This window comes from Taudactylus pleione, unplaced genomic scaffold, assembly GCF_031769625.1.
Source record: "Taudactylus pleione unplaced genomic scaffold, aTauple2 ptg000490l, whole genome shotgun sequence".
NCBI lineage: Eukaryota > Metazoa > Chordata > Amphibia > Anura > Myobatrachidae > Taudactylus > Taudactylus pleione.
Genome location: NW_028284892.1, coordinates 1,316,531 through 1,329,545, shown reverse-complemented (window position 1 = coordinate 1,329,545; position 13,015 = coordinate 1,316,531). Strand labels below are relative to the sequence as shown.

The following is a 13,015-nucleotide window of genomic DNA, read 5'->3' as shown; positions in this document are numbered from 1 at the left end:
CTAGCAAGCGAGCGGCTCTGAATGAGGTCCAAAGTCTTTTCAGGCCATACAATCGACCTCACTCCTATGTGTTCTAGTGAGCTGAAGCATTTGGGTAGAAAATAGGGTGACCGGGCATACCATGAACTTACTGACTAATGGCCGCCATACACTACCATGTTGGATTTCACCGATATGCTGATCATGATCAAAGTATGATCGTGATTTGCAAATCGGTGAAATTGTATAATTTCACTGATCCTTCGATGGCCGCAGGTCGACATTTCCAACCGGCAGATCGGAGTTTCCGATCCGATTGCAGGATTGGACAATACGTCGGTAGGTGTATAGGGGCATTTACCGAAGGAAGCCTGCTCCCGAGAGTGCTTCTACTGCAGGACCTGACCGTATTATAAATTCTTAATTATTTATCAGTTCTAAGTGTATTATGTATATGAATATTTCTGTAACGGTTAAACCATAATATTAATAATATATTTATTTATATAGCACTTTTCTCCATCTGGAGTCAAAGTCGCTTTACAACATCAAAAACAAAGCACAGCGGTTTACAATTACAGAAAGAAGAAAACAAACCAAAAACAGTCAACACAATGGGTACGTTGGACGTAATGCAGGGTTGGTGGAGGCATTTTGGGTAATAACCTTCATGGGTTATATATCCCACTCACGAAGGGTGGGATATATATATAATTTTTATGTCCCCATTCCTCTATGGGGGTGATTAATTTCCAGGGGAAAGGCGCAATGTGCCTATGCGGAATAGCACGGTCACGGCCAGCAACATCGCTACTTTACCTGGCACATGGCGACATTTTCCTGGTGATTACTCGCTGCGTATGCACATTATCTCTAGGCAAATACAGTCGGCAACATTTTTCTGGTGGCTTGCTTAGCGGTGGCCACAAGGTAGGTATATTAAATGGGTGCAGAGGCCAGTGTGCAACACAGACCCTGCGCCCATTATCGAGTCACCAGTGGCGCAAAAGGCTTCCAGTATTGCCGGGATATTGGTTATCACTCGCCTGTTTCCTGGCACTATTTTATTGTTGAAGCGGACGAATAAAGGTTCCCTATCGCTGCACTAAGCTCACTCTTAGTTAAGGGATCCAGTCGCATTGTCGACACATACCGTGTCAACACCCACATAGTTCAACATATCGAAAGGTACAATGTCGACATCTCCAGAATGATGTATGATGTTGAGCGTGTTGTGCAGTTGTTTGGTGCTGGTGGCGGTCAGTCCGCACGTGGTGCAGCTTAACCAGTGCTTAGGTTTATCGAACTAGGTAGAATAACAGAGACAGGGATATGACCGGTATAACTGTAGCATATAGAAGCAGCCTGGAGCTTTAGGGTATTGCTGGGCACTGTAGAGCGCCCGGCGTCGGAGCGCTAAATTCATCGGTGGATGTTAGCAATATGCACACACATGATAGTGGTGGAGATTTAGTGTACTTGTGGTGTTTGTATAGGCTCTGCACAGCTAGTACGTTGGAGGGTCACGGAGTCACGTCTAGTCGGCATGAATACCAAGGAGAAAGATGCACGGAGATCCCGGCGCATGTACTTCGTAAGGCGCTGCGGAACATTTGTGGCGCCATATAAATAAATGATAATAATATTGTGCAGTAGCACATGTCAGTCATTAGACCTTCCACCGAGCTCCAGCAGGTCCTAGAAGACCACCTGCTCTGCTCACCTGTCTGCACTGAGGACGGCGGCAGCGCCAGAGCTCTCCTTATCCAACACACATTAGGGATCACTGTACATTCACGGGATGTGTACAGGATAAACTGCCGACAGTGGCATTCAAACAGAAGGCACCGCCCGAGCCATCTTGCAATCTATGTGGGCACATACACACCCATGCATTCTGCATAGAAACGTACCCGAGGCATGCACAAATGATCTAACTGCAGTGCAGCACATACAATTCACATGCGTGCCATTATATACCGCATCCCTGCATTTACTGTACATACAGTATGGTGCTGACCTGCCCAATGCCAGGCATAGCTATGAGCGAGTCAGTATTAGTGCATGTAATAGTTTTAGCTGATGTGCAGTGTGTTGGTGTAGCTCAGGGCATTACAGCTGTGTGTGGTGTGTACAGAATTATATAGAATACAATATATGTGTACAATATGTCCTATGTGTGTGTGTGTGTTCCCAGATCCCAGTCACTGAGGAGAGTAGCATGGGGAGGAAGGGACTGAGAGGGGAGGGAGTTAGGAGTCCTTGCCCAGCCCTCCCTCCAGCAGTCAGGGGGGAGGGGAGCACCAAAGCCTGGTCTGTGACTGTGTTTATTGCAGCTTCTGCCTGTATTTATGCAGAAGGGGGGAGGGCAGGGAAAGAAAGAAGAGGAAAAAAAAAAAAAAGGAAAAGAAAGGAAGGAGGGAGGGGACAGAAAATAACTGATCTCTACTATCTCTCCCTATCACTGCTGCACTGGGGGCTTTAATCTGTGCCTTGGAATTTTTTTTCCCCTGCAATATCACTACAGACATATATTTTTGCATGTCCCTTCTATCTGGATATGGAGCCGGAGAGAGGGCTGAGGAGGGGGAGAGAAGGATGCAGCATGCTGGGCACGGGGCTCCAGGAAAGCCTGGTGATCTAACAGGCCTAGCAGCAGAGCTGGATGTGCTGTAAGGAAGAAAATAGCAAAGATCCAGTGGAGAAGGAGAAAGAACCAGCTTGGAAGGATCTCATTGAAAATATCTGCTTTGTAGGTTTCTTCACTGCACAAAACTCAATTGGTGCAGAGCAAAAAAAAAAAAAAAAAAAAATCAAATCCCAAACCACTGCTTATTTTTTCTGTTGTGGTTACTTAAAGGAATTGTGCAAATGCCTTAGCATATTTTTTTTTTATATACAAATTTTTTTTTTTTTTTGCATTTTAATTTGCTAATTTTTATATATTTTAAAGTTAATGCAAAAAAAACTTCCAAGCTTTTAGTTTTTTTTTTTTTGTTTTTTTTTTAAGAAAGAAAAAATGATTATGATAATTTATTTTGTAGCTGGATGATCTGTGCAGGGGAATATGATATTTTATTTATGAAAAAAAAAAACCTGCAGGATATCGTTGTGGACGCTGAGGGTTAAAACTTTGCCTTGTCAACAGAACAACAGCTGTTAAAACAAATTTTGCTGGATTTTATTTTTATTTAGTATTCTGCTACTCTGCCATAATGTTTAGGCAAAGAACATCTTGACATGGGACTTTAAACTTGAATTTAGATAGAATTTTTGGATATATATTTTTTTTTCCTCTTTATTTGCACGCAAAGACGAAAGAGCCAGTATTTATTTGGGTTGGAGCAGGAAGGAGGGCCATGCAAGATGAGTTTGCCTGCTCCTTTAAGAATTCATTGTTGCATTTGTCTGCAGTGATAAACCCTATACATTTAATTTTCAATCTTCCTGCATCTTCTTCCAATTCGGTGGTGAGACGCTGGATTTTGGGATATCCTTTGCAAAAATGAGCATCAGTTCACCTCCGACATCTATTGACAGGTATAAAATTATCTATTTGTCTATTGTGCTATAATTATGTTAAACATTTAATGGTTGAATGTGACAGTTATAAGGATTGTCAATCATTTAGCATTTTATAACAAAAGTCTTTCTGTTGTATCTATTGTATTGAACAACTTTTTATTGCATACAAAAACATGTGTGTGGGTTATGCTAGCATTTCATTGTTTTTAATTTTTTATTTTTGAATGATTATTATACATGTTGACATGTATATTATGTACATCTGTGCCAGTCTCATTGAGAGAAATAATTATAATTTTGTGTAAATGATTGTTGCACAATATATATGTGTAATCCTTAATATCATATATTCCGATTTATTATATGTGACAGGTTAATCCCCTCCCCCTCTTTCTTGTCCTGTAACAATTGCCTATTCTTGTGTCCCCTTTACCAATGAGAAGAACCATTGGAGTGTCTTAATATAATCTATGTAATGATAATTTTGCACCGAGATTAAATCTTGTTGTTATTGCGAGCGTTTACATCTTGTGGAATGGTAAGCACTATATATACACGTATGTTCTGAATGGTAAAAGTGTCTGGTTTTGAAGTTCTGGATGTAGTTATGAATTTAGTTTTATATATACAATACAATTGTCATTTTTGCTGCAGAGAACGGCAGAGATTTTTGCTTTGTGTGGTTTTGGAGAGAGGTGGGAATGACAGATCGGAAATATTTTTTATTTTCTGTCTGGCTGGGGCTAACCTTGCAGTTTCAGAAAGACATTTCCTTGGGTGTTCATGGTAGATCATGGTTTAAATATGCAAGAAAAGTTTAGTTGGCTACTAGGACATGCGATGTGAAATGGCGGTTTAATGAATGAATGTATTTTTTATTTATTTATTTTCTTCCAATTTTAAAGGCCTAGCACTTGGCTCTGGTAAAAGTATCCAGGCTTTTTTTTCTTCCTTTTTCTTTCTCTCTTGAAAGATGTCCTAGGTCTGGAACAGACATGGCAGCTTACCAGCTGAAAATGGTACAAACCTGGGATGATAAATTTCCCCTGCAACATAGAACTAGGTTCTGCAGACAACAAGAATTCCTTTGCACCAAGGAAACGAAGGTGACGGGATGGGTGGAGAAGTCGGTGCACCCTTGCGGAAGACTCAAACATGGCAGATCCATCACATTCTCTGTGTGCATTTTGTTCGAATGTCAGGGACTCCGAAGCCAGTAGCTTTGTGTCGTGCAAAGCTACTGCTATTGGGGCGGCTAATGCATTTAAAGGGAGATCTGTTTTCAAGACCACGGCCTATTTAATCTTGTTTGTTAAGGGCCGTGTGCATTTGTATACCATGCTGTTTATGAAGGATCGGGCCCTGGATGGTTTAAACAGAGTCTGACCTTCCCTTATTCCACTGTAGCAATATCTGTCCAGTTGCTGAAGCTCAAGGGGGCCTGAGGCCTACCTGAGGTGGTTTGGTGTACATCTCTCTCTGCAAGGCCTGCTGAGACCCGTCCACCTGCACAAAAAGCCGGTCTAGCCTCTGTCATTGTCATTTTCTGTTTAGCAGACTAGGAGGTAGATTTACTCAAATTTCAAAAAAGGAAAATGGGAGCTATTGCCAACCAATCAGATTCTAGATATTTTCCTGGTTGTACTAGATAAATCAGAGCTAGAATCTCATTGGTTGCTAGGTTTTCCTCTTCCTGATGTTCTGGTGGCCAGGTTTCCCTGGGCACAGGAGCAGTCTTCTCATGCCCTCCCTAGGGTGGAATAGGGCTTGGTGTTTGCTTTCAGAATGATTTGCTTCAATGCTCTCAACTAAACCCAAGACGCATGTCTGTTACCTTCGAACAATGGGTGGGATGTACTAAATAGAAAATGCGATAAAAACCCCATTTTCGGGGTCTTACCGCATTTTCCATATGTACCATTGGTTGGGCGCCGGGGCTTCAATGCGGAGGGTAACTCCAGCGTTTGCTGGCGTTACTCTATAGAAGCCTGTGGGCTTCTACCGCATCGCGCCGGTATGACGGATACGATCGGATCCCTCCCAGCATGCGCTGTGGCTGCTGCATCACTCGGTACACGCACAGATGGACTCCCGGGTCATAAGCCTGGAAGTTCAAGGAGCAGCGCTGATCGCAAAGGACAGCTCTAATCGGAAGAGCTGTCCTTTTGCGGTACTGATCGCATATGTTAGTACTTATGTGATCAGTAGGGATGCGGTGACTGGCGGGATGTACACCGCAAGGTTAGTACATCCCGCCCATAGAAGGTCAAGTATAAAGAGTACCTGTTGCATTTATTGTGCGATTTATAGAAAAAAAAAATCCCCTCTACAAAACCCAATAAGATTTTATTTAACCAGGGTAGATTAAGATATGAACCTTGGTCAGTAAGTTAGGCATGTCTATTTAAATTTTTTTACATTCATGTGTAGTAATGTTTTATCTTGTCTAGTATTTGAAACTTGGGGGGGGGGGGGGGAGAGAGATGTATCATGCTGTCTAAATAGCGGAGAAGTTACCCATAACAACCAGTCAGCTTAGAGGCAGTGTTTATGATGTACGTTCTATAAAATGACAGGTAGAAGCTACATACAACAACAGTGTTCCCTCCCAGAAACTCTTATTGAATCAGCCGAGGGAATGTGGGGAGGGGGTATCGGACTGAACCCCATCACAGAAGGCAATTAGTAGCTCAACGACCAAGTCCCCCCCCAGAATCCCCACCCACTGCCCGGCGGGCTCTGGGCAGGAGAGGTGGAGACTGAAAGTCCGCAATGCCTGCAGCCCACCTCTAGTGCAGGGGTTCACACAGATATATTTTTACCCTGTTTTCCTTGGATGCATTTATTATAATCTGTGATCAGTTGTGCTGACACTTGTTTAAACCTCTGTGCACATTGCTCAACAGCCCCTATGTTTGCAGTGCACACCAAGGAGGGAATGAAATTGTTTTTACCGCAGCTGTAACTAATGGGCACCCAACGGAGTAATTCAATTGTTCCTCCGATCGAGTGCCAAGGGCACCCATTTCTTCTGCTTGCACCTTCCCGAGGAGGCGAGCAAAGATTAGCTTAAAGTCTGTATTTTGGGAGCCCAACGGCATTCACCTTGTTGCGCGATAAGTAATGGGCGCCCGCGGCAGTCACACCCATCGGTGTAACAATTGAATACCGCCCGATGGACGCCCAAAAACAATCGATGGGGCGATTATTCAATTCTACCAGGACCTTGCAGGATATCTGGGCAGGGAATTCTCACTTGTTGTAGCTTGTAGCCTAGTGAGTTGCGAGCAAAAAACAATCAAGATTTATGTACCTTTATTGGCTGGAAATCTGCTTCCTTATTGGCTGGAAACCTATCCGTGGCCCAAGGTTCCAAAATGAACCGACCCCCTGTGTTCAAGGACCTACAATGTATCTTGTTTTTGGAGGATGAGACAAGTCTTAAGCAAGATATTCAGTTAACGCCCGCGACGTCCACGAATTTGCGTGAAAATGCACGGGATTAGCCCCGTTAGGCAGCTTCCCCGCGACCAGCCCCGTAGCCTTACTTAGCGCGCATTTCTGATGGCACCTGTAGAGGGTGCGAGCAGAAATCCACGATAAATGCAGCCTCGGTGCTGGTCGTGGAAATTGATTGAATATCGCTTAGACCGTGAGCAAAACTCCTGTTGATCTCTCTTTATACGGGGTCCTTTTAAGCATTGGTTGGCGCAACGGTTCGATCTGATTGATCGATAACTGAATAGCGACTAGAGGCTGTACGGTTGTTGATAAACACTTTAAAGAATGTGTCCTTACACCTGACCTCCCTTACTGAGCTTCTCATGTGCTCCAGTCTAGTATTTGCATTTCCTTATCAAACGGAGCTCATGTACTTTGCACTTGACTTAAGATAATTATTCACTGTTTGTTCATATTATCCGTCAAGGAAGTCATTAAGGGACATGTTATGAAAACCGGTCTACGGGTTTTAGTAGGCGATAGGAACTTGATTCTGAATGCCTTTTTTTTTTCAAGCAGTTTAGAAAATGAAAGCAAACGGCTGATTGGTTGCTCTGGACAACGCCACGATTTCTACACAACTGCTACAGTCTCATAAGTGAAATGCCTGTCATTGCGTGTAGTGAAACGAGCCTTTATTTTGCATCTTGCACATGTTTTGCGCAGTAATGTGACTATGGGAAATCACCACCAATTTGGACCCGCACAGTTGTGTTTATTGAGGGGTCTGTTCCCTTGTCACCTGAAGCCTGTTATATTGTGTTACTGTGTGATAGTATTATTATATTGTTATTGTATAGCTGAGTTTATTTTTGGCTATAGCAGTTAAAAACATTTAAATGAGCTAAGGTGTCAGGAGCTGTGGGGGAGGGGTTCAGTATGATATGTCGGCATTTATCATGTTGACCGTGCTGAAATGTCAACATGATAGAATGTCGACAAATCATTCCTAGTGGCCCAGTGGTGACTAACCTGCTCACAGCAGAAGTGGTGGATTCCCTGTCCCATCGGTTATGTGACTGTTAGTTCCGGCGGAGTAATCTGATTCTCCAGCGTTCCAGTAAGTACAATCATCCTATCCCTAATTCCTAACCCTAATATCCCCCCCCCCTATAGCCTAACCATAACCTCCCCATAGTGCCTAACTCTCCCATCCTGAATGTCATCATTCTGACAATGTCGACATGTCAGACTTTTAACACCCACTACTGGGAACAGCGCGAACACATTGGAACTATACATAGGTGGTGGATTAGGAATTTTTGAGAAGGAGAATCATGATTTTACCGTGTAGTTATCAACAAATTTGATTTTAAATTTGATGGACTTAATTGAAATAGGGACACCTACAGGCTAGTAGATTGTGCTGCACCTGTTAAATAAAAAAATAATTTGGTATAAACTCCCATAATTTGGGCCTGCCTTTTTGAAATTCAGTACTGTTGGAATCTCTTAAATGGAATTCATTTAATGCATTTTATTTTTTATGAATGATGTCAGTAAATTCCAATTATCTCAGTATAGTGGATACTTTATCATCCATGCTGGGATTCTATATTGTACTGATGTGACCATATACAATACCCATTACAGCCCTGTGTAGTGGTGTAATACAGTAACCGAGGGCAGCGAGTGCCGATGCCAGGTGTTTGGGCCAAAGTTGACTCCTTTGATTTGCGTTGCGGCTACACGGCCTGGTTTTCTGTGAAGCTTATCCCCTTACCTGTCCGTATTGCAGTGCTACAGATCGTTATTAGTGCCTTTGCTCGGGAGAAGCAGATTGCAGACAGTTTCAGGTCATTGCTGTGAAGAGGCAGCCGTGGAAGTGACTTTGAGATCTCTAAATCCTGTAACAATAACATTATCTTTAGGAAATGGAAGTGTGGGAATAGGTGCCAGCTCCAGAGATTGGTATCCTCAGGCTGCAGAGTAAGTTCCATCTTGTAGTGTCTCGTTTTATAGAGCTATGAAATCTTTATAGGGTAAAATAATAGGAGAATTCTGTGTAGCTGGAAGTGAAGCGATATGTAAGGGGTTTGGCTTCAGGGCACCAATATACAGTAGGTCTCCCCTCATATGGCCGCTTCGGTTCGGTTTTCTTATTAATTATGCCCAGTATAGGAAATGGACATCCCATTCTTCTGATCAGGCCTGGTCATAAACAAACTGGAAGAAATGTCACCCCACAGTGCATTTCATGATGTACCTATGTAGTGTTCATTCTGGCACCCTGCACCTGTCGCAATCCATGCAGTTCCTCTTTCCTCTCTGGGGTGTCGCGCTTTGCTCTGGTGCTTCTAGCACACTCTGGTCTGTATCTCAGCAGTTTGTTGCATCAGCTGAGTGTGCTAGTAAAGGGACCCGGGTCACCTCCAGTCTTCCCCCGACTCCACCCCGCCCCCGCTCTGTCTGACCCCGCCCCCTCTATATACAGCTCCTACCCCCTCTCTGCAGCTCTATCTTGGTGCGCCCCTCTGCTCCCCATACTTACCCCAGGTGCTCCACCTGGGATAGGTCTGTCCCGTCTCCTAAGCATAGTGTTCACTCTAGCTCCGTCGGCAGGCAGGGCGCCGGAGCTAGAGAGGGCAACTTTGTGCGCGAGCCCGAAAAGGGGCGTGGCCATGAAAAGGAGGCATGTCTATACGACGCGTCCCCTTTTCGTCATACTTGGGGGCGTGCCCGGCACTTCCGGACACGCCGGGCGGCCCCCAAGCGCTAAAGACAGGGAGAATAGATGCCGGGCGCATGCGCCCGGCGTCTATTCTCCGGTGGTGACCGGGTCACCGCACATTTCTCCACCCGCGGGACACTGAAGCCGGCACCCGCAGGCTGTGAGGGCAGGGAGCTTTTTGCCCTCCTTCTGGAGGGCAGGGTACTTTTTGCCCTCCAGAAGGAGGGCAGGGCGCCACGCCCTGCGAAAACAGCCTAGCGGGAACGCTATAAGCATGTGCGCGCGTGTTGGTGACAGGACAGACCTTGCACAATTATTATATAGATTATTTTCCTTTACTGTACCCTACTACTAACTGAAAAAGCCCTAATTTCACAGAAACATAAGACTTTTTTTTTTTTTTTTTTTATCAACGCAGAGTTTTTTTTAATTTTTAGTTATTTTTGTAAAAGTGTCAAACGCCATTTTCCAACCCGTGAGGTACTATACAATGTACTGACTGGGATGAACTCTGTGACCTGAATCTCATTGCTAGTTGACCCATGGGTCCCATAAGCTTGCTTCTTTTATAGCTAAAGGCCTACTAACATAGTACCAAAAAAAGAACAGGAACCCACTCCCTACATCCTTACTGTGACAGGAAGCTGTCATCGGCCATTTTGACATCCCGGAGTGCGTGGTGTTCAGAAAATTTAAGCCATTCGGAAGCTCTAGCAGGAAAAAGTCGTTGTAGAGAACGGTAATTAAGAAAAGAAGAGCGATTGCTGCAGGGACTTGTAACACTGAAAAGGTGGATAATTAGGCTGCCGGGTGCACTTGGACCATACAGAGTTTTCCTCAAGTTCCATTAAAGATGTTTCCATTTTCAGGCTCTCTTTTCCTGTTTATGTCAGTGCTTCCCGAGCAGTGGTTTTCAAAGAAAACCGGGGTTGTCTTAAAAATAGCTCCCAGTGAGTAAGCTCCTATACATATTACCCTTCTTCCTATCGCACTGTTCCGTAAAATATATACTTCTACATTACAGAGCCGCGATATATGAAAGCCCTCTCCTGTCTGCACTAGTATCGTACATGAGAACCCACACCGTTGCATTTTGGGCTTCAGTACTTGCTGAAATATGGCCAGACCCTACGCTGTAATTATTTGACTTGATGTAATATGGCACAGGCGGCCATTTTGAGACCAGAACCTATATTTATGAGAATGCTGTCACTTTACTTGGGGATAGTGGGCTCAGTGGGGATGATTCAGTTAGCACCGCAAGGATGTAGCTCTAGGGTTTGTTTGTCCAGAGCTAGTCAGTGGACTGCATCGTGCCCGACACTTAACATGGGAGCTCCATCCCTGCGGTTACCGCACGTGGTAAGACCGCGACTAGCCCCCAGGTACTAGTTAACGCAGATTTCTGCTGGATAACTCTGGAGGGTGTGAGCAGAAATCCGTGTTAGGGGCTAGTCGCGGGCTTAAGGTGCATTCACACGAGACGATATCTTTGAACGATAACGATATCGTTCAACAATATATCGTTCCGTGTGTATGCAGTGAACGACCAACGATGCGCGCTTCCGCTGGGCGATAACGATATCCATGGTCGTTCGTACATGAAGGCCAATTTGGACGATCTAGTCGAGATTTGCCTGTTCAGAGATGTGGCAGGATGACTTCACTGAAAGATATCTTTCGGTGTGTACACCCAATATCGTTTGTCCAGCACTACAGGGAAATCGTTCAACGATATCGTTGGTTGTGCAGATCGTCCCGTGTGTACCCAGCATTACCGCAGAAGTGATTGAATAGCTCCTGGCACTTAACCCGGGAGCTATATCCCCGCGGTGCTAGTTTAAATTTTAAACATCAGGTTTAAACAGTTTGTGATCTATTGTGAAACTACAAATCCCAGCATAAGCTGTCAAGGCAACAACTGGAGAGCCCCAAGCAGCCAAACTCTTGCATTAATAGACAGTTACTACAGGTCTAGGTTCCTGAGCACAAGAAGCTGTAACTGCGCAACTCATGTGAGAATGTCTAAACATTTCTATACATGGGAAGTTGCATAGCCTGTACTGCCATATCTAGGTGAAAGTTTGTCCCACATCCCAAGTCAGTGATTTAATACATGAAATGACAGATCTGTTGGCACCAATGTATGTAGTAGTATATTTTACCTGATGACCTGTTGTACAAAAAAAAAAAAAAAGTGGTTCATCCAGTACATACCTATGTTACCATGTGTTTATTAACATATTCTTTGCAACTCTTAGCCTGTTTAAGGATAATATTCTTCTAATGAAATACACAAAAATTTCAGGGAGCAAAAAATGTCCATACTTACTGAGCTATACATATATAATAAACCTTCGTACATTGTTTATTTAAGGCAGGGGTGGGGAACCTTTTTTCTGCCAAGGGGCCATTTTGATATACATAACATTATTCGCGGGTCTGCTGCAGACCACGCCCCCTCTCCGTAAGATATCACAAGGGGCGGGGCCACAATCACCAGTGATTACAGCAATGCCCGGAGCATCCTGAGGATGCTCCGAGGAGCTGTAAGGGCAGCGGTGTGACTGTCTGAAGCATCCTAAGGACGCTACAGACGGCACTGCTGCATAGATTCTGGCTGCAGGTTGCTATTCTACACACCCTGCTAGCAGGGTTGCCTACCTTTAATATTCTCTTCCCGGGAGAAGCCCGGGTAAGAGAAGCAGCAGGGGGCCGACGGGGCTTGACGATTCGCGTCATTAAGCCCCGCCCCCTCGCGGTAAAATTGCCGCGATTGGGCACAATTTACATAGGGGGCGGGGCCAAATGCTGTGATTCATGCAGAATCACAGCTTAAGCCCCGCCCCCTTCACGGAGACCCGCGATTGCCGCGGGTATTCTCCTAATTCTGCCCACTTCCGGGGGTGCGGGGGGTTACCCGAAAAATCGGGAGCCTCCCGCGAAAACCGGGAGGGTAGGCATGTATGCCTGCTAGCCAAGTAAGGCTAGCAGAAAAAAGCTCATAGGGACAGACCAAATAATTCCGAGGGCCTTATATGGCCCCCGGATCTGAGGTTCCCCATCCCTGATTTAAGGCAACTTGTTAAAAAGGACCAATAAATCAAAAATACAGAGATCTTTATGGCAGCTGTCAATCGGACAAGGGCAAAACTGATTTAATTCAGCATAAAACATTTATTCCTTTCAGATATTTTAATAAGTGTGTATTAGCGTCTATTATTTCTAATTATTATTATAAGTTTTTTTTTTTTTTTTTTAAAGAACTGAAGATTTAATATTAATAGATGATTTACATTGTTCCTTTGTTAGTACTCCAAGTTTCCTTTTAGCTGGGGA

General features: G+C 44.3%; 1 protein-coding gene across 7 annotated transcripts in view; it reads left to right on the top strand.

Moving 5' to 3' along the window:
- Positions 1 to 2,317: 2,317 nt before the first annotated feature.
- Positions 2,318 to 13,015, top strand: part of ARHGEF11 (Rho guanine nucleotide exchange factor 11) — a 130,505-nt gene continuing 119,807 nt past the window's right edge. For 4 of the 7 annotated variants that reach the window (XM_088449640.1, XM_088449644.1, XM_088449643.1 and 1 more), the window contains exon 1: positions 2,319 to 3,519. In XM_088449640.1, coding sequence (XP_088305766.1) covers positions 3,485 to 3,519 — 35 coding nt within the window. In that variant the 5' untranslated portion in view covers positions 2,319 to 3,484. Of the gene's footprint in view, positions 3,520 to 13,015 lie in introns of all 7 variants that reach the window. The other 3 variants (XM_088449642.1, XM_088449641.1, XM_088449645.1) reach the window with 2 other exon arrangements.